General features: G+C 40.7%; 1 protein-coding gene across 1 annotated transcript in view; it reads right to left on the bottom strand.

Moving 5' to 3' along the window:
• Nucleotides 1–16,944: 16,944 nt before the first annotated feature.
• The window catches only part of LOC126335945 (cuticle protein 19.8-like), an 85,398-nt gene continuing 80,279 nt past the window's right edge, over nt 16,945–22,063 (bottom strand). The window contains exons 3-4 of the mRNA XM_049999422.1: nt 19,396–19,451; nt 16,945–17,620 (exon numbers count right to left, since the gene is read on the bottom strand). Coding sequence (XP_049855379.1) covers nt 17,075–17,620; nt 19,396–19,451 — 602 coding nt within the window. The 3' untranslated portion in view covers nt 16,945–17,074. The remainder of the gene's footprint in view (nt 17,621–19,395; nt 19,452–22,063) is intronic.

A 22,063-nucleotide genomic window follows, 5' to 3' on the forward strand; every position in this document is an offset into this window, starting at 1 on the left:
TCTTTGGTCAAACAACTGTTCTCCAGGCTACTTATTTCTGCTTTCGAAGCCGGATCCCTTATTTCTCTTTCAAGTTGGTCCTGAGTTTGCCAGACAAAGGTGAGTGAAACTTGCCCCAGTCCTCACATCAAGGGATAATCCAAATTGATATTTAACCACGCAGCTACGAAGACGACCAGCAGTTTCACACCGAACAGGAAAAACTAAGTCAGTGCCGTATGATCTCCAATCGTACTTCCACGTATCAACTTTTCACATCTAAATTACAAGTGTCACTTGCATTGCGAGTAATCAAATCACTAAATAAATTATGCCTTTCATTGACAAAAAATAATTTCTTGTTCTAGTCATATCAACGGTAACGTACTCTTCACACGATACAAAGTAATCTATGTTGAAATGGGTCAATAATGCAGTGGCTTGAGACAGGCCATATCTCTCTCTACGATTTGTTTACGCCCAGCGAAGACAGATTAGGTTGGCCGTGGTTAACTGGTTGACAACATCCTGTACCAACGGAAGAAACTGGATATCTGTGAAGTTTTGTGAGCATCAACTACTTTATCACGGTGTCCTGGAAATACCACATAATGAGTACAAAGCTGTTGTTGGCTACGGGTACCATATGGCCGCGACTTAAAAAAAAATAACAGCGACAACAATCCAAGACAGTAGACTGCCCTCCTCAATTCTTATTCAGGCAGAGATCATAGCTCAGAGCTCTTGGTTCCTGATAAACACTAGTAAAATGTTAAAGGATCCAAATAATTTTGAAGTAAAGTAAGCCTGAAGATCACATCGCTACAAGTGAAGCAAGATTTCCTCAACTACAAGGTACTGTTGCCACTGAATAAAATCTTGCAAATGAATAAAATATTATTCAGTAATCATTGAAGATGAACATGGACCTTGGGAAATCCGTGGCACAGATGGATATAATGTGGTGCTGAAAAACGATAAGAAAAATAAAGTGAACAGGTATAGTAAGAAAAGAAGTACTGTTAAGAAGAGTGGGAGTGAAAAGAAGTGTGAAAGTTCTCACCGGAGGAAGAGATAGACATTAAGAACTAAGTAGCTTCCCGCTGGAAGAAGCATTCCAAAAGAAAAAAAAGTGAGGTCAGACGAAGACTGAAAATGTGTAACATGTTATTGCTTTATAAAGATAGGATAGGTTGTCGCGGAACTTCGTCGCTATTTATTATTCTTGTAGGTACACCGTCGTTATTAAATCGGCAAGTAGATAAGATACCAATTTCCAAAACCATACTCAAGTCATTTTTTTTATTTTCTTGACTGGTTTCAGAATAATACATTCCATACGACAACCATACCTCTTATGCCATGATATTGGTGCAGAAATTGCACATTGGTGGAGAAATTGCACACTCGTGGCAACAGTCAAATGCTGTGCCTAATCGAATATTACTGGATCGTAGTGTATGGCCCTATTTGCAAGCCGCGTCCTCCATATAACGATAGGATTGATATGCGGTCAGCTGTTGAAACGGTACAATTCTTCTCCTTTGCAGAGAAATAGAGGTTAGACAATAATGGGTCGTAACTTAAAGAAGAGCCCTTAGTTAAGTCGCAGACGAACGTGGAAGGTAACCAGTCGTGTTCTAGGTGACGGCAGTTTCACAAAATTGTCCAGAAGTTATTTAAGGATACCACGAAATACTTACATCCGAAAGTCAGATAGCTGTTTGTACCAATTTCCCTAGAAACCCCGTGCCAGTTATTTGAGACCATGATATAGTGTGGTATTCGGATTCAGAATTGTCATAATATACAATCAGCTACCAATCCCATCGTTTGTATTCAGTAAGTATCGTGACAAGTACAGGCGTAAGCACAGCAATCTTGGTTTCTTTCCTTCTTCAGTTTTAATTTTTTTCATGAAGAAATGTCTGACACAGCTCTTCGATTCTGCAACGTTGGTAATGAAAATAAAAATTAGTGTAATTTGGACTTGTGTGGTGAAGGTTACGGGCTATACATTTGCAGACACAGTCAGTGTAGTAGTGCTCTGATATAGTGACACAGGAATGGCTACTTCCGAGCACTTACCCACGAATGTTGTACTATATTCACTCCTAGAATCTAGAGGTTGGAGGATTTGGCTCAACAATGAAACAGACATTTTTAACCATTGATTAAAAGTGGACTTTCTATCGGTTTTCGTTACATACAGCGAAATTTGCTCTTGATTAGGTATTAGGATAGACAATCGTACAGTACGTTACAACCAAGGATACAATTTCCTCAATGTCTCTTAATTATTTGATTCTACTGAGCTTTCATTTTTTTAGGAATACTAGATAATTCTAAACATTATTTCTCATTTATTGTGATAGCAGCACTGACGTATAAATTTAGTTTCCATATATTTACGGTAATCGTATGTTTTCTTCCAGTTTACACTTTGAAACAGTATCATACGATTGTCTTTCGACCCACCAAGTCACCAAGTACAATCCATTAGGTAATCACAATAAAATATTTTAGCCATACCTCATATTTGCACAATAACGAGGTATGTGGCCTTTCATTACACCACAAACGAGATATTTACTGCCGACAGAGTCGAATGTGTGTCGAGTATTGTAACAGGTACGGGGGCGGGCTTCCCAGCCAGTAGGTCACGCCTTATTCTTAAGCAGATCGTTACGAAACGCAACAAGTCGCTGGCTGTCGTGCAATCGGCTCGCCGACCGTGGTCACACACTGTTTTGGACTCGTATCTATGCATGGTAGTCGCCAACATTCTGTGCGATAGATTTCATCATCAACCGCTGATGAGCGCTTCTTATTACACATTGGTACTGTAAGTGCTGGCGTATACGATATGGAAAGTGCTTATATTGCTTTAAATCTATCGTGAATTTTGCTCTCTTGGAGAGGTAGTATTTCCTGTCTGTCTACTGCAGAGCGAACCTTCAACCGGTTTCTCAAAAGAGTAATGGGTGCGCAGTCAGGTCTTCTGAACTTGAATCTGCAGACGTGAAGGTACTGGGTTAGCTGGTTCTGCTAGAACATCGTCTCATTTTGTACGGAAGTGAATATGCTGTCTAGAGTATGTGAGAGTAACGCAAGTGCTGTTCTCACATTGTACTGGATACCCATGAGAACGGAAAACTGTCAAGTCGGTTGTCGAGATTCTAAATACACTCGTGTCTATAAGTTAAGCGTAGTCAATAAAAGATGAAAATGGATACAGAACTGAAGAAAACGTGAGTAATGTTCGTTAAGTCTGATCTACAAGCCGGAATCACGACTCCCGTTCAGAAAGAAGTGTTTCGTTTCGCAAAGCTGCAAGTCAGCCACAGATACTGTAAAGTAATGCAGTAGACCTATAATGTCTGAGATGGTTTATTTGCATTCAGTGGAAGAATAATTTAGCTTCTTGACAATATTTACTATGTAATACCATAAAGGCGTAATCTGGACAACGTTTATCAGCATAGAGCCATCGTAGTATTCGAAGCAAGGCAAAGACTGATAGCAGTGTTAGCACCATTAAATGAACCACGAAGCCTTATTAGAAAACAAGTTTAGCACCCGCTGCTCCACTCGCTTAGACGGTATGGACTGCACAGTTTTTTTTTTGTTTTTCTTCGATGGAATTTTTATGCTATTCACTACCCGCATAGCCTTCTAAACATTACACGCTAATTAAGGCCATAGAAGCATGGTCTTTTTCGAACATTCTGGTATTCTGGTATTTGGAGTCCAAGATTTTTGTTAATCATGTCTCTTGTTTTTATTTCTAACAGGTTTATCTTCAAAAATGTTTGAATAACGAAATATTTCATTAAAACTTTCATTCTCTGTTTCACCCCCATAGGACTTGACCACCCCCCAAAAAAAGTGAAAGACGTATTTGTTTTTATTTCTAACCGAGAAGTCGAATTCACGTTTTCATAGATATTGCTTTAAAAATACTTTCATAATAAAATATTTCCATAAAACATTTGATCCACTATTTCACGCTCTTAGAGTCGGATTTCCAAAAATACTGAAATACACTTTTTTTATTTTTAACCGGAAAGTCAAATACCAGTTTTTTCATAGATGTAACTTTAAAAATACTCTATTAACTCAGTAATAATTATTTATTTAAAAAACTTTAATCCACTATTTCACCCACGTAGGGGTTAAAGTTCCAAAAATACTGAAAGCTGTTTTACTTCATTTCTGACCGAGAAACCAAATACCGAGTTTCGTAGGTCTAGCTTCAAAATTGCGGAAAAAGCGACATATTTTCACAAAACCTTTCATCCCCTATTTCAACCCCTTAGAAATAGAAAATCGAACGATCTCTTCTTAAAGGATGCCTACAGTATAAATTTCAAATTTCTATCCTTAGTGATTTGGGCTGAGCGACGATAAGTTAGTGAGTCAGTCAGTCGCGACATGACCTTTTATATAGAGACAGGATGCACTGGAAACATTCCTCGTAGGCATAACGTGAACCCAATGTAAACAATTCACAAATAGATCGCTATCGGACCTTCAATGGACGATAACACCTAATGATATTAGCAGAGCTTATAGCTACACCAGAAGTTGCAGTTTCCTGCCTTTGAGTTGCAAGTTCTGAGCTGAATTACCCTTATGCTGGAAGACCAACAGCGTCTCTTGAGCTCACTGCGGCGGAAAATAAAGCTCGGCTACTGCCACCAAGATACTGTAGAAAAATATAAGTTTGGTGGTGGAGGCTCATCTTTGGGCGGGAGACATATCACGTCCACATCCAGCCGGCAAATTCTCATCGCCGAAATCTCAAACATAAGAGTGTTAACCAGACTGACGGATAAAATATAAGACCTCACTCGCCGCTTGAGCGTCGCTTTTACCTTTTACTTCTCTCTTAATTTACAAATTAGCTGCAGGAACGCCTTAACCGTCGTATCCAGTCACTCAGATCTTTGTACTACCCTTCACCTTCTTAGTTTTTAATTAAGTATATTGTTTTTATAATATGATTGTAATTTTTACTGTCTATTGGGATATGATACAGTAATCTTCAGTTAGCAAGCAATGAATTCATTTCATCAAATAATTTTGACAAACATAATGTTTCAGAGCCCTTAGCTGTGTACATTTAGTTTTGTTATTGAAGAGGAAATGCAGTGCCTACATGACTGATAAGGTGGCACATCCGTTTCCTATATTTTAATCGTAGTAGGTTAAGCCACATCGGTATGAACAGAGCTACCAAGGTTCCGTGACGCTAATACATCAAGTTATATTTCAGAAGGGTCCGAATTTAATGATCAACATAATTTATTTTTTGATTTTGCAAATATATGGCTTCCAATAGGGAAAAAATGTGATAGAGACAATGAACGTATGGGACAACGCAGTGAAACCGACTTAGATGTGTAATCTTGCCAGAAAATTGCCTTTTCTGAATGTACTGGGAGACGCTCTTGGCTTTTCGTTCAATACATTAGAAGCTCCAGAGATTTTCACCGATAGTTTTGTCGTATATCACCTAATGATTTCACACATACAGAATCGTAAAAGGTTGCGTCCTATGGCAAAAGAAATATTCTTACCAATTCCAGGTGCTAACAGGTTTTTCATAAATTTTATAAATCACTTTTCTCCCATTGAACCACGAACAAATTCTTCTCCTTACATCGCTCCAAATCACTGCTGTACCGGTTCTTCCAACTCAACCATCAATGCGTTCATATCTGAACTTGTTCGAATGAGCTAAAGGTACAGTCTATGATTACTTTACTATCCCTTCGCCAAAGAAACGAAAAGTTTTGAGTGCGCCATTCAGACTGACGGCATAAGTTTTTCATGAAACCGTCGGGATACAATCTTAACAATTGTTTTGTATTGATATGTAATTTAATTATTAATAACATCAGACTCTACCTATCTTCCTACGTCGATGTAAGCGCATTGATGCCCGACGTGTCAACGTCAGTTGATAACACGTCGATATTTGGTGGTCGCGATACGTACTAGTCTGTCGCAGTTACGTTGCCAGCTATTTCTACGGTTATTATCACTGTTTTCTGTATTGCCTGCACATTATCCATAGACTGTCGCCGGCCTCTGTGTCCCCGATTGGCCAGCAACGTAATCGCTTTGTGCCATTTTTCATTTCCTTCAGACACCGTCGTAGCTGTCGCACTGGACTTTTTAGGCTTTTTGGACTCATTTCAACTCGAGGTTTTCTCTGACTTCCTCTTTCTGTAATTCCGGACATATTTACCAGTCATGTGAGACGACATTTTGCATAAATCTACAGTTTTCAATTTAATATCAGTTTTCACTTATATTCTGGCGCACATTTCAGTTGTCTCCCTTTGGGTGCTAGCAGTGCTCCGCAAGCTCTACATGATGACATAGAATCAGCGTCCTAGCTAAACGCGTTACCTCGGTACAATAATGTATAACTTTAAATAAAGGTAATTCGTAGCAATCGCGCGATTGCGCTTAGTCTGATACGACAGACACAATCTATCCGTTGTGGCATCAATTACTGTAAACGCATTATTAGTCTCGTACTTATTAGCGGTTCAGATCTGATAGTATTTTCTCACAGATGGAAATTTCACCGACGAGCGAATATCTCGTTTTAGCCCGATTTCGTGGTTGCAACACATTCGTTCACTTTGTGGAGCGTTGAAACTAGGATAGACTGGTAGTGCGTGCCAGGAAATGGGCATGCTGCCGATTGCCTCAGAACGTCGTGTCCAAGCTGTCGCGGGCAGCTTGAAGCGTCGCCTAGACGGACCTCACGCCTCTTGATCCGCGCTGCCAAGAATGCACAGCTCCACTTTCACCCACCGATTACCGGAGCAGTGAGCTGCTCCATGGCTTATGGAAGTGTGACCTCAGCTCCACTTGCTGGTATAGCTGAAAATACCGAGATTCGTAAATTCATGAGTGAATTCAATGTTGTCTGGTAATGTGTTATTTTTCATACTTAAGACAAACACTACTGGCCTTTAAAATTACTACACAAATCAGAAATGCAGATGATAAACGGGTATTCATTGGACAAATATATTATACTAGAACTGACATGTGATTACATTTTCAAGCAAATTGGGTGCATAGATCTTGAGAAATCAGTGCCCACAACAACCACCTCTGGCCGTAATAACGACCTTGATACGCCTGGGCATTGAGTCAAACAGGGCTTGGATGGCGTGTACAGGTACAGCTGCCCATGCAGTTTCAACACGATACCACAGTTCATCAAGAGTAGTGACTGGCGTATTGTGACGAGCCAGTTGCTCGGCCACCATTGACCAGACATTTTCAATTGGTGAGAGATCTGGAGAATGTGCTGGCCAGGACAGCAGTCGAACATATTCTGTATCCAGAAAGGCCCGTACAGGACCTGCAACATGCGGTCGTGCATTATCCTGCTAAAATGTAGTGATTCAAAGGGATCGAATGAAGGGTAGATCCACGGATCGTAACACATCTGAAATGTAACGTCCACTGCTCAAAGAGCCGTCAGTCCGAACAAGAGATGACCGAGACGTGTAACCAATGGCATCCCATACCATCACGCCGGGCTATACGCCTGTATGGCGGTGACGAAAACACGCTTCCAATGTGCGTTCACCGCGATGTCGCCAAACACGGATGCGACCATCATGATGCTGTAAACAGAACCTGGTTTCATCCGAAAAAATGTCGTTTTGCCCTTCGTGCACCCAGGTTCGTCGTTGAGTACACCATCGCAGGCGCTCCTGTCTGTTATGCAGCGTCCAAGATAACTGCAGCCATGGTCTCGGAGCTGATAGACCATGCTGCTGCAAACATCGTTAACTGTTCGTGCAGATGGTTGTTGTCTTGCAAACGTGGCTGCACGATCCGTTACAGCCATCCGGATAAGATGCCTGTCATCTCGACTGCTAGTGATACGAGGCCGTTGGGATCCAGCAAGGCGTTCCGTATTACCCCCCTGAACCCAGCGATTCCATATTCTGCTAACAGTCATTGGATCTCGACCAACGTGAGCAGCAATGTCGTGATACAATGAACCGCAATCGCGGTAGGCTACAATCCGACCTTTATCAAAGTCGGAAACGTGATGGCACGCATTTCTCCTCGTTACACGAGGCATCACAAAAACGTTTCACCAGGCAACGGCGGTCAACCACTGTTTGTGTATGAGAAATCGGTTTTCTCATGTTAACACGTTGTAGGTGTCGCCACCGGCGCCAACCTTGTGTGAATGTACTGAAAAGCTAATCATTTGCATATCACAGCATCTTCTTCCTGTCGGTTAAACTTCGCGTCTGTAACAGGTCATCTTCGAGGTGTAGCAATTTAATGGCCAGTAGTGTAGTTTCAGCGTTTGCCATCATTAGACAAAGTGAAACTTTATTTACGCTTGTAATGCGAGATACAAATAATATGCAAATAGGACGAAAACGGGAAAATACTAGTGCATGACAAACTACCACTATCTCAAGCAACTGAGACATTGTATCTAGTTACAAAGCCGTAAGGTCAGCATGGTTACAGACAAGTGCTAAAATTGTGTTTTCAACGCTCTGTATGAAAACTCCTTTACCAGCGCTCGTAGGTAGTGCATATGTAATGCGGAGTTTCTGTATGTTAACTGTGAAATTATATGTAAATAAACTTGCAACGTAATAACAGTTAACTTAATTTCATCATATAATGACATGATTGATGTCTCAGCCATTAATTATGATATGCCGTGAATTGCACAGTATTTATTTATTTCTGTCGGATCTAGCCAACTATGGATCACGAAGAACATTTATTTAGGGTTTCTTATTTCTAGTGGTATTCTTCTTTTTTCCCAATATTTTTTTCATTTTTTCATTCGGCTTTCTCCTAAGTTCCTCAGTGAAAAGCCTCATCCGCTTGTTTTTTTCCCATTTCTCTTGAAACCTTTAGTCGTTCATCATTTTGCTTCTAGTATTATCAGTATTTTAGATACCATCCTCAGTAACATTCATTTATTCTAGATCTTTTTGAACTTAATCTAGTTATTTAAGTCCTTTCTGCTGTTAAGGTATTGGAATACTGATTTAGTTTGTTTGTTTTCGTTCATTCTTTACTTATTTCCAACGAAAGTGGCATGTTTGTTTTCGAATTGCGCTCGAAAGTTTTTGGAATGTCCTACAGAGTTCCTTGTTCCTCAATAACACACATTTTCCGTTTCCATTTGTTCCCAGCCCAGAGTTTTTCAAAAGTTTTTCTCTTTCTTCTTTATTCAGTATTCATCTCTCTTTGAGTAAAGCAAAGTATTCTGCTGCGTTGAGTACTAGGTGTCTTATGGGGATATAGTGTCTGATTTTAGCGTTTATTGAGATTAATTTATTGTTGTTCACATTCTTAGAGGTTTGCTGTGCATTCTGAATCTTTTTGACTCTGATTTCGTTTATTTCATAATTTAATGCATTGAATTGCATAATTTCTCCAAAGTAGTTGAATTTTAGAACTTCACTGATCCATCCAAAGGTTGCAAACTGTTAACGCTTTCGTGGCCATTTGCTGAAAAATTGCCTGTTGGGTTTTGTTTTGGGTTCTTCAGCCGACGTTCGTCGGATGATTTTTCTGAAGTTTGGCCAGGCCGTTTGATTTCCAAAGATTGTTTCTAGGTATTTCGAAACGTCCAGTATCTTAGTCGTGTACTCCTTTTTGTAAGTAGATATGTTTAGGTATGTTTTCTCAGCAACTTTCCTTCAAAAAATTTTATGAATTATCGTTGAATTTATGTCTTTGACAAAGATTGCTAGGTCATTTACTTAAGCAGTTGATTTTTGATTCTTCTTGTTCATTCTTGTAATACCTCTTCCCATTTCCAGACGATTATTTTCAAGACGCAGTTACAAAGAACTATTGATAATCCACCATTGTGCCTGACTCCAGGTCTTATTTGAAATGGTTCTGAAAGTAAGTGAGTAACTTTAGATTTTATGTTTGTCAGGAATTGATAAAATTTGTCAATTTGTTATCAGTTTTTGAATTCCATACATGGTCAACCCTTGGTTATCAGGTTATCTATTTCAGTTTCTTAAGAATATCGTATCGTCACAAAAAATTTTTAAACCCGTTCTAGATCTAGTTTCATTTTTATTTACATAATTTCTCGTAGAAGTAGGAAAAGTATAGTCTTGGATAGCAACCTTGTTTCTCCAGTGTTCATGCCTATCGCGCAGAACTACTTTAAGCTAATATCTTAGATCACATTGTGTGTTTATTTTCAATGTTTACTTGTCAATGGACGACCGATGTAGCAGTTTCTCGCAATATGCAGGTACTTTATAGCACTGGAGTTTGTGTCTTGCTAGCGCTCATTTGTTTTCCGGTTATGTAAGTACGTCACCTTCCTAAGACGGGACTGCTTCACCAGGTCATGGTGAAAAACCGGAAATAAAACTTGGAAATACTGATTCTGAAGTTTTCGCTCCTAAATGGTTATTTAAATAAAAACTGAAAATCCCGAAACGCAGAGACCCGATAGACTTTTATTCGTAACATATATTTAAACGTTTCTTTCGTTGCACTCGCGAATCTTCAATAATGATGCCACAGGAAGTGACACTCGCTGCTCTTGGTAATGTGCGCCGCGTGAAAGAAATTGCTCTGCAGATTTAGTTGGAAGACTTGTGTTAATCCTCTACGCTGCATCACTATTAATTCGGTCTAAGAAAAGGTTGCCAATCACGCTTTGACCCTCGACACAGGTTAGAATTGTCTCTACACATATACCATTAATAAATACTCTGTGGCAGTCCAATTACTTCCAGAAGACTCTCAGATCCGGACACTTAATTTGAAAACTGACACCGCTAACAGCGACTACACAGCCCCCAAGTTGTCTGTGGCAACTCCGTCAATAATCTCATCCATAAATAAAACAGAATAACAGTTCTAAGACAGGAAGGGTAAAAACGTAAATACTACACCTCAAGTTTGGGTTGATACAGGAACCAATTTATTGTCTTCTTTTAGGCATCGCCAAATCCTCATCACTCATTAAAGACCATTTACAGCTGGCTAATGACCTCACTCCCTGCTGTGCGGTCTCTTCTTACCTAGCACGTTCATTCTCATTAAACTGCAACACTTGCGTAGAAAACTGACAGTTGAAGCTGGATTCCATGCACGCATTTGTGAACGCTTTCAGAGTTTTCTGTACTTAAAAATTTTTCCATTCCGTCGCGGAAACAGTTTATTCGTCATTGAGGATTATGTGCTCCGTGCTTGACATCCTCAACAAACATCATCTCCGCAATACAGGGCCCATGATTCGCTTTCTATGTCCCCGAGGATTGCCCTCTCCCTCTGTTTCGTGACTTCCAGGCAGCTTCACGAAAACTCCTTTCAGCAAGTCAGGTTCAGCAGCAAAGTGCAGACAGTTTCACTGACCATTTCTCACTCAGCCTAATACCACTCTTCTGCAAAGTACTGCTTCGTATTACAAAATTTCAAAAATGTATGTCCCACTGTGTTGGAAAACAGCTGCCATTATGGATAAATCACCAGATCTTAAGCAGACATATCAGCTCCCGACCACAATTCATTTAGTAGATTTGCTGTAAGGCTGACATCATCATCTCCTGGATGACAAAGCTTTCTTATGCGGGAAACCGCCTCTGGCCTCCATAACAGCCAAGAAAATAAGTCCTCAGGGGCGGCTGGCAATGATATACTAGACATTGAACCCATAAAATGTGAACACACAAGAGTACTGGGTTCGTCAAACTCGTACCCTTTCTGCTGGCCGGCTGGTCTGACGGTCTGGATTCTTCGATACGCTACGCTCCCTTTTTCGACGGCAGGGGCATTGTTGCTTCGCGACGTAATTTTTCAGTACTTAACGAGCAGACTTGAGGGTAGGTCGGTGCCGCGAAGCAGATGTGTTGGGCGGACCTTAAAGATGAGAAAATATTTGGAAATTTGTGGTAAGTTCCTATGGGACCAAACTACTGAGGTCATCGGTCCCTAAGTTTACACACTACTTAATATAACTTAAACTAACTTACGCTAAGTGCAACATACGCTCCCATGCCAGAGAGAGGACTCGAACCTCCGACGGGGGAGCCGTGCGAACCGTGCAAGGAGCCCTAGACCGCGTGGCTACCTTGCACAGCGAAGATGGGATAGATCACAGCTAGACACTGCTGAGAGGAAGAATTGTATTAAGTAGTCGAATGGATGTTCGTTAACAATTACAATATCAGACATAAGAAGAAGGAGCAGGTGTTAGGCTCTCTAATGTGGGTAGAACTGAAGCCACTAGTTACAATTTACTTGACTGAACGATGGGTGAGAAACTGTAGTAATAGTAGAAACTGGTGTCAATGAAAGAATTAAGCTCAGTTAAATAGTGTCTTCGAAAAGTGACTGTTCATAAGTATTAATCTGGAAAGCGAGTGTGTCGAAGAGGTAGTTAGAAATGTTCATTGCTAGGAACCAATAAACGAAGTTTATGTACATAATGTCATCCTTTATTACAGATCCTAATCTTGTGCAATTAACAAGTCGATGGCAATTAATTTACAGATACGTCACAGACAGTTAGACACATGGTTTATTTTCTATGTTTCTTTGATTGTTGGGAACCAATTAACCTAGTTTACATACAGCATGTCATCTTTTTATTATAGATCTTGATCATGTGCAGTTCACAAGTCGATGACCATTCATTTGCAGACACATCACGAACCATTAGATACGTGGTTTATTTATGTACCACATTCATGTGTTTTTTTAATTGTATTTTATGTTTATTCATTCATGGATCATCTCACAATGACATAGGATTCGTGAAGGTAATACAATGCCAGACAATACGTTAAAATATAACAAACACTATACCTAACACGCTTTAAGACGATATGACAGAATAGCCTACGGGGATGGAACAGGTGGTCGGCCGTGGCCTTGATTAAGGAACCATCGAACCATCCCGGCATTTGCCTTAGCGCTGTACGAAAACCACAGAAAACTCAAATCAGGATGGTGGGACGTAGCAGCTCCAGTCTCCAATACATGAGGTAAGAATCCTAACGGATGGACTCCCTCATTCGGTAATTCTCTATTGTATAATGTTCCTTCATTTACAAAAATTGTTTCAGATAATTTGCAATATGAGATGTAGTTTTCTTCTTCACTGTCTACACGCTGATGACAGCCCCTGATGACTCCTTGACTGCTTCCGATCCTTTGAAATGTAAAGCATAGTTCCACTTTTCACTGCTGCTTACACTAAGACACTCAGCGATGGGTCCTGGACTGAGATGTTGCTGTGCTCCTTGCTTCAATTCCGGGCACCGTATTCTACTATTCGTTATTTTACACCAGAAAAGCCAAGCCATCGGACATTATTGTCACGCATTATACCTCTTGACAAGTGATCCTTATGAAAGCAGTAAACCATAAACATGTACTGAGATGTGACAAGGTACTGTAGTTTTCCTTTTCGTTGCTATATGCTACTCTAAGCGCTCTAACTTTTCTGCAATTGTGTAATACGCATTACTTGTCAAGAATGTTTCAGCTGCCTTTTTAAACAAATGTGTTCCGGTAATTTTTTTCACTTCCTTTAGCAGTTTATTATGCAGATTTATCTGCTGATACAATATGCTTTTTTTGAGTTTCTTGTTTGTTTTCCTGGATAATGTTACTCCAACTGACTCTTGTTTCGTGATTAAGTACAGACCTATTAGTCCGACTATTACTTCCAGTTATTACCCACATACCCATTGTCTGCAGTTTAGAAACAGTGCCCATGTTTTGCGCCTGCGGACCCTTTTGAATTTTTTTCCCGAAGTGCTAGTTAAATCTTTTACTCAGTCCCTGGGCGTAATCTATTTTGTCAATGGACTGCACCATTTTCTTAGTCTTCTCCTTGAGAGGCATCCTACGGTACTGTGGTCTCAGTATGTACCAGGACTGCAGACACTTCATTGCATACAACAAGAAATCAAGTACGAAACTTTATTTTTTTCGAAGCTATAATTGAAACTTTATGACTACCGTCGTGTTTTGGAATATGACTTAGAAAAAAAGTGATGGAAGAATAATTATGGTTTAGCGTCTCATAAATTCCGAGTGCGGTTGAATGGAGATCGAAATTGGCTGTGTCCTATTCAGAGAAAACCTTCAGGCATTTGCCTTAAGTAATTTAGAGAAACTACTACAAACCAAAATTCGGATTGTCGGATAGTGATCTGAAATACCGTCCTCAGCGAATGAGGGTCCAGATTATTAACCACTGAATCAGCGTCCTTGCTAATGACTTCGAATTACTCAGGGCTATCATTGTACAAGGCGAGTTGTCTTCTCCGGTATAAAATGATGTGATTTTTACACTTCATGTCTGTTTTTCAGGAAATCTCATATTTTAAGTACAGAGTTTGCATTTGCACAATAGCAGTTTTATACATCTCGAAGACAAAAGAACTGTTTGTTGTTACAACTGCACATCAGGTGTAGTTTGGACGAGATAGACAGATACCTGAGGTTCAGCTAGAGCACATGCATGCGCCGAAAAACAGATCGCTTTGAAAACACATGGTTTTCTCGGTCCTTAGACAAAGGATTTTGACCTGGAAATTCATCGCTAGTATAATATTACCGTTCTCTTGGTGTAGCTTTAATACATCTTTCACGCCAGGACGAATAGTAATAACGAACTAAATTCGAGCTTTACTACTACTTTTATGATAAATTACTTGCTAATGCGGTGTAAACGTTGATCCAAGTTACAAACATTACATTTTTCTTGTGTATAATATTGTACAACAAACCAGGGAACGTCTATTTAAGGTTATTCGGAGACATTGTAAATCTCTTTTAAACCGAGGGAGCAGGTTCGCTCAAAGTCTCTGGCATTTCTGCCGGTTTTTAATGTGCCGTTATTATGAGATTCCTCTAAGTACATTAGCATCTACGTCAGAGAATATATTTGATGCCAACCCCGGTTGTTGAAGTTACTCCAAGCGAAGCTCACAAAGCAGGGAGGTTCAGTGTAATACCAACTCTGTTACCACCCGAGCTTCTTAATATAACGTATATAAAAATTAACATATAGTTTTGACATAATGTAGTACGTAACAGTTACGTATGTGTATTTCGTTTTTTGTCATGCATTGATAAAGTGCCTCCCAGTAATTACAGTAACCTTCAAGCAACTGCAAAATAACAGTGACATACTATTAATTATTGTTTGTCCCCCTATTATTATTTGCGTTATACATATTTAACAGCGAATACCATGACAAGTGTGTTGTTACGTTCCTTCGTAAAATGCTCATTTCGAAGAGACAAGATTATTTTACCGCAGTACCGAATTCAAAAAGTTGAAAGTTTCAGTTGACGCAAAAACGTGAATATGCGCTGATTGTACTGGTAATAAACACTTATCATCGATATGTTTATGTAATGTATGGTGAAATGAATATGTTTCACTTTAGTTAACCGCGATTTCTAATGCTTCGGACTTTTACGAAAACAATCTTGCTCTGTACTAGTAATTTTCTCATACACCGAGTCTACATTACATGTTAAAATGAAAATCGAGGCAGCGTTCTCACCGATATTTATGCTCGCCTTAGTAAATGGGGATTCCTTATAAACAGTCCATATTGATTCATCCACCCATCCAAATTAGCAGTTCCAGGAATCACGTTGAAGTGAATTATTCCAAACAAGATTTTTGGAGCACATAGTCAATGCAGTAACACTGGATGGAGTAGAGTCTTCAAGTCTCCCAAAATGAAATTATTGTTGATGCTATTGTACCAGGCATTCTTCTAGCTTTAGTGAAGGCTTGTGAGGTTCTTGTTTCTCGTTACCTGCATTTTGTGGATGTTAAAGGTAAAGCAGCCACCAAGGCCTAAGCTGGTTCGAATACCACAGTACATTATTAGGTGGCTGTAGTGTTTAACGCCGACTCCAAAGCACCTTGCATATCGGCATTTTTTACCTTAATAAACATTTACATAGGTGAAAGCAGTGATAAGGAACAAATAAAAATCCTGAGAATGATATAGAAGTTATCTAGAAAGTAATTCAGATGACGTTCAGATGTGTGTGAAATCTTATGGGACTTAACTGTTAAGGTCATCAGTTCCTAAGCTTACACGCTACTTAACCTAAATTATCCTAAGGACAAACACACACACACACACACACATGCCCGAGGGAGGACACGAACCTTCGCCGCGACTAGCCGGACAGAAAGTAATTCCCTTATATCATAAGAAAAAGCTGTGAATGTGAACGTACGTGTGACTGTTTTTTGTGTGTGTGCATGAGACAGAGAGAAAGAGAAAGAAAGAAATGCGTAACGTTGCTATTCGACAATAGTATCGCAGAAATAATGATTGAAACCAGACGTTTTATAGGCATTGAAAAAATTGTCGTATGTGGGGAACATAATGATCAAAAACATACTGTCCAATGACAAAACTGAGCAACGATTATTACGCATTGTTTCCGGTTTTAGGAGATAAAATTTTATGTCCCAGTAGTTGGCCACATTGTTTGAAAAGCGCTTATATCATATGATAGATTCTTTGAGATGGAGCTCGAAAACCGCTGCATCTACTCGAATAGAACTTAAGGGTAAAAACGTTTTCTTTTTTGTTAAAAAGGAAGGTGACCTCCCGGTTGATGATAGCGAGCTGAGAATAATATGCTGTTCTAAATAATTCACCATGTATGTGGGTGACATTGTAACCACATTCTAGGGCATGTGTTGGACGGACGACGGGATAGCAGGACAGAGGAACTGGACAATTAAAGTTGCTCCCTGAGACACTCTGGACTGAATTATTTGTTGGAATATTGCCTGGGGACGTGAAAAACATTTGCTAGAATCCAACTTCGATCATTATTTTAATCTCTCAGGAAGTTTCATGTGTAAATAGTGTGTTGGGACATGCTATGTGAAGATAATAAAGAGTCAACTTTTTTTGTTTAAGCAAGTTGTTTATTGCAGTGCATTAATGTAATGCACATAACGTGCAGCATGACGTAGTGGTATTTTGCTGCAGCTTCGTTGTTTAGGGCAGCATCAAACTGCCACATGCTGGTCGTTTTAACCCAGGATGGCCTTGCCGTAGGCGGGGGCGGCGTAGGCGAGGGGGGCGGCCACCTTGGCGATAGCGGGGGCGGCGTAGGCGACGGGAGCGGCCACCTTGGCGACGACGGGGGCGGGGTGGGCACCGGCCTCCTTGTGCACGACGGCGTTGAAGCCGTTGACGGGGTCGGCGGTGTAGTCTACGACGCGGATGGAACCGTCGGGCTCCACCAGACTGTAGCTGCCCTGGACGACGTCTCCGTCACGGCTCTCCTGCTGGTTCTTTGAGTCACCGGTGACGGCGTCAGACACGCTGTAGGCGTAGCTGTACTGTGGGTGGGGGTCGTATTCAGCGGCAGCCACGGCGGCGGGGGCGGCGTAGGCGACGGGGGCGGCCCTCACGGCCGGGGCGACGGCCAGGGGAGCGGCACGTAGGGCGGGGGCGGCATACGCCACAGGGGCGGCGTAGGCGCGGGCAGCGATGGGGGCGCCGGGGGCGTAGACTGCAGGGGCACCCAAGTAGCCGGCGTGGGCCACAGCCACGAAGGCGACGAGGACGATCAGCTGCAGATAAGAGAACAAGTCAGAATATGCTGCCTACGGCCTTCGGCGTTATGCGTTGAGTTGATTCACTACTAATTTGGTTAAAGGTCGGATGTCGTGTACTGAAAAATACATATGTTGTCGATACGTTTTTGCTAGTGTGACAGCAACATGCTCTGCGAAAATGGCTGTGGAAAATAGTTCACTGACTTTTCTCAATTAATTCAAAGTCTGTCACATTACAATTAACATGTGTGACTATGGTAGGTAATTTATATCTCTGAAAGTTCCATGTAGTAGTTTGGAACGCTCACGTATCCAAAAGTTACGTACAGCTTTCCCAGCCCTATGATTCACCTCGGTCTGGAGCAGCGATGAATGCCCAGCAAGATAATACTGTCTTGTCCCTCTTCGAGCTACGAGGATGGTGTGGCTGATACTGAAATATCATTCTTAATGGCAGTATCTAACTTCATAACTCCTGTGTGATACTGGCTGGAATATGATGTACCTGTGGAGGTATTAGTATCCATGTTACTGGTATTTCTTCATCTGCAGTTGTCACTGAGCAATGTGACATTGTGAATAAATTACAGCGCATGTATCCGAATGGAAATGAGTAACATCCCTACGTAATCATCCTGATTTACTTTTTCTGGTATTTTCCTAAATCAGATGTGAAGTATGCCATACCAGCTCCTTCAAAACGTTTGCTGCCATTTATTTGTGTAATCCTGCCCGCATCCATATTTTTTCCTCGACGTGAGACGATGTTAAATGATAATCTGGTTTTCTTTCCCTTCCCGTAGTTGTCTTTCAAGATCGATATAGTTTAGAGCGGCTGAAGGTAATCAGTTATCTACAGCCACTATCCACAGTAGTCTGTTGCCAACTGGCACAGACAACCGTTCAACATTTTCCGATATAATCCTGTAGTAAACTATGGAAAGTCAAAAGATAAAATTCCGGGAAGTGAGGAGTGATCGTTGCTAGACCAAAATGATATTGTACTTCAATACGAGTCAAAACCAAGAAACCCAAGTTTATAAACTTTCAGTATAAACCAAAACATTTTCTAGAATTCTTGAATATAGCCGCTATATGTCACCAAGTCCTCAAAACAGGCTACTTCTTTCACTTTGTTCCTACATGGTGGATGCTCATTCTGTTCTAACTCTCATGGCCCTAGTAATAACCCTGAAGACATAAATTTTCCATTAAATAATGGATATAGCGCTGTGTCAATGTATGTGAATATCTGGAAGCTCACTTTTAATTTTAGATGCAACTGTTACTTCTCTTTTGAAAAATTATCAATCCCGAATCTTACTAAAGCGTACCGATGTCAATGAGAGAACCAATTCTGCATGGATATAAGACGCTTTTAAGTCCACATAAGAGATAAAGTAAAAAAAAAAAAAATTCAATTATTTCTTAAATTTTTCAGGCGACCCTGAAGAGAAACATCACCCATTCCAGCCAGTATTATTGCTCTATACTGTATTCCTATGTTTTGTGTCACTGCAGTAGGTCTCTGTAACTGACAATGTCTTTTCTCATTCCTTCGCATCGAGAATTTATATTCAAGAAAACAACACTTGGAGACCGAAACTGAAACTGCGTCAGCGAAATGAGATCAGTTAGAACAACAAGACGAATATTTTCAAGTTGGTGTATGTGATATGTTCTTCCGAACACGCTGCTAATAGGAGAAACTAGCTGTTGCTGTCGCACAAAGCTCCCGATGAACCTCCTTTATTATCTGACAATGCGCTAATATCGTCGACTTTCCTCACCTTGCAGGCGACCATGTTGTAGTAGTGCGTTGGGCAGGTACTGTGTCTGTCGCAGCCTGGTCGTTCTTTTTATACCGAATTGGAACGCCGACCACACCTGCAGCGTCGGCGGGCTGCCCGCTCACCGGGTTGCATATCCCCCAGGGGTCTAGCAGATCGCCACGGACGATAAGATCGCGTGGGCCAGCGTGGATGTGGTTGGTTGTCTGATTGGGTAGCGCCCCTCCCACGAGGGTAACGCAACAGCAGCAGGTTGTGAAACGGCACGGACATACTGCACCGCCACTGTGTTGTGTGGACGGTCTCCAGGTCTATATCTGCACACGAAAAAAAGATTTTTGTCGCTGTGGTATATGTAAGAAAAAATATGCAATACTTCTGTCAACATGGTTTTGATATTGGATTTTGGTTTGGTTAGAGTCTGCTACGTAAGTGAGGAAAAGAACGGAATGGTCGATTCTGTTATGGCTTTCAGTTCGAAGAGCCATTTGATGCAGCTCACCTTTCTAGTCTATCCTGTTTAAGTCTCTTTATCCCTGCTTAACTGTTGCAAATTACATCCATTTGAACGCCCTTACTTTAACCAACCTTAATTTCTTCCCCATCCTCCCTTTCTTGCCTCTAGCATCAAATTAACTATATTTTAAAGCCTCAGGATATGATCTGTCACTTATTTTAGTGAAGTTGTGTCATAAAACTATTTTCTCCCCATTTCGATTCATTAGCCCCTTCATTACATGTTTAATCTTAAGCATTTTATTATGACGCCACATCTTAAGAAACTTCTATTTTCTTCTTGTCTGAACTTTTCATCTTCCGAATTTCACCTCATTGCAGGGCTGCACTCCTGACTAATAGCGTCAGAAAAGACTGACTAACACTATAATCTACGTTAGCACATTTTCCTCTTTCAAAAATTCTTTTCTTGTTATTGGCAGTTAGCTTTTTACACCCTCTCTAATTCGGCCTACATATTTTTATGCCCAAACAACAAAAGTCATCTACATCTTCTAGCGACTCATTTCCCAATCTATTTTACGCTACATCCACTGATTTAAGTCTACTCCGCTCACAAACTTTGTTTTGCTTTTGTTTATGTTTGTCATATAGCCTCTTTTCAAGATATTGTTCACAGATATTTAAGTTCCTTACTAGAATTACAATATCATCAGCAAACTTCAAATTCTTGCTTTGAATAATGAGAAACTGCAGGAGTTACTTGTTTTTTCATGCTTAGCACAACGTGTTTCGGGAAATTATTCTCCTCAATGACACAGTTACAGGTCTTCCAAAAACATCGATTGTGATGAACGAAATCAACTTAAACTTCTTACTTCCTCTGCTTAAACTTTAATTCTCTTGATAAATGTCTCCTTCGCTTCGCCGTCCGGTGTGACCGAGAGGTTCTAGGCGCTTCAGTCTGGAACCGCGCTACCTCTACGGTCGCAGGTTCGAATCCTGCCTCGGGCATGGATGTGTGTAATGTCCTTAGGTTAGTTAGGTTCAAATAGTTCTAAGTTCTAGGGGACTGATGACCACCGATGTTAAGTCCCATATTGCTCAGAGCCATTTTTGAATCTTTCGCTTTCTTCACTGCTTGCTCTGTGTATTATTTTGTTGTTTTGTTCATCTGTCCGAGGTATGTCCTGAAGCTTCTTCATCTCTGCGTATTTAGTGGACCCTCACTATCTGATCAAAAGTATCCGGACACTGGTATGTAACGCAGAATAAAGCACTAGATGTCACAAGAGGCAAGCCCGCCACGCAGTGGGCCAACTCGCTTCAACACCTGGACAGAATAGAAAAACGGATACAAAATCCTGCAAAACTGTGTTCCTTTCAGATTTTTCGGATCACTGATAACGAATACACAATTTACATAATCTAAAATGGCGGATCAATAATTGTAGATGTAGTGGATTCGAGTGAAATTCGTTTATAAAGCGTTTTGAGGTCGAATATAACGAGTTAGATGTCGTAATTTCCACGCGAAATGTTAAACTCCATATTTTATACTTTTTAATTCGAACAGTGGTAATATTCACCGCTTTCATAGTTATTGCTGCCAGAAAGGTCGCCATCGCGTTGTCCACTAGAAGATCGTTAGAAACTCAGAACGTTTACCTGAGTGGTCATCTGTTTATCTTCTTCAGTTAATGCGTTGTTGCAGATTACTGTACATTGTTGCGCAATGACTGCGTACCGTGTGGCACTGTCACAAGGTGGAAAAATGACTGTCCACTAAAAATGCACAAATAACCGAAGCCTAATTCATTTTCACTCGTTACCTATACTATTAAAGGAGTAGGAGAGTCATTTACAAAGTTGAGGCACCGTTAGTAAATTTTGCAGCCAACGATTTCGAATGACAATGGTGGTAGTTTATTTTTAAGTCGGTTAAGTGTCATTTCACCGGTGAAAAATGTTATAACATATCTTCTGTAGTGCTACCCATCTTATTTTATCCTGACAACCGGGCAGTACCGCTGTCGTATATTAAATACCGACACACAAAAAAGTCTGAAACATCCGTCCGATTCATTGTTTTCCGGCAGTTGTGCGGCACGTATCACATCGACTTGGGATTGCCATCGCAGCACTGGGCTCGAATACGCCCAAGTGTCACCTACACAAGAGTTCGTGGTACTAAAGTCCGGGATCGCACCTT

The sequence above is a fragment of the Schistocerca gregaria genome, chromosome 2 (assembly GCF_023897955.1).
Source record: "Schistocerca gregaria isolate iqSchGreg1 chromosome 2, iqSchGreg1.2, whole genome shotgun sequence".
Classification (NCBI taxonomy): domain Eukaryota; kingdom Metazoa; phylum Arthropoda; class Insecta; order Orthoptera; family Acrididae; genus Schistocerca; species Schistocerca gregaria.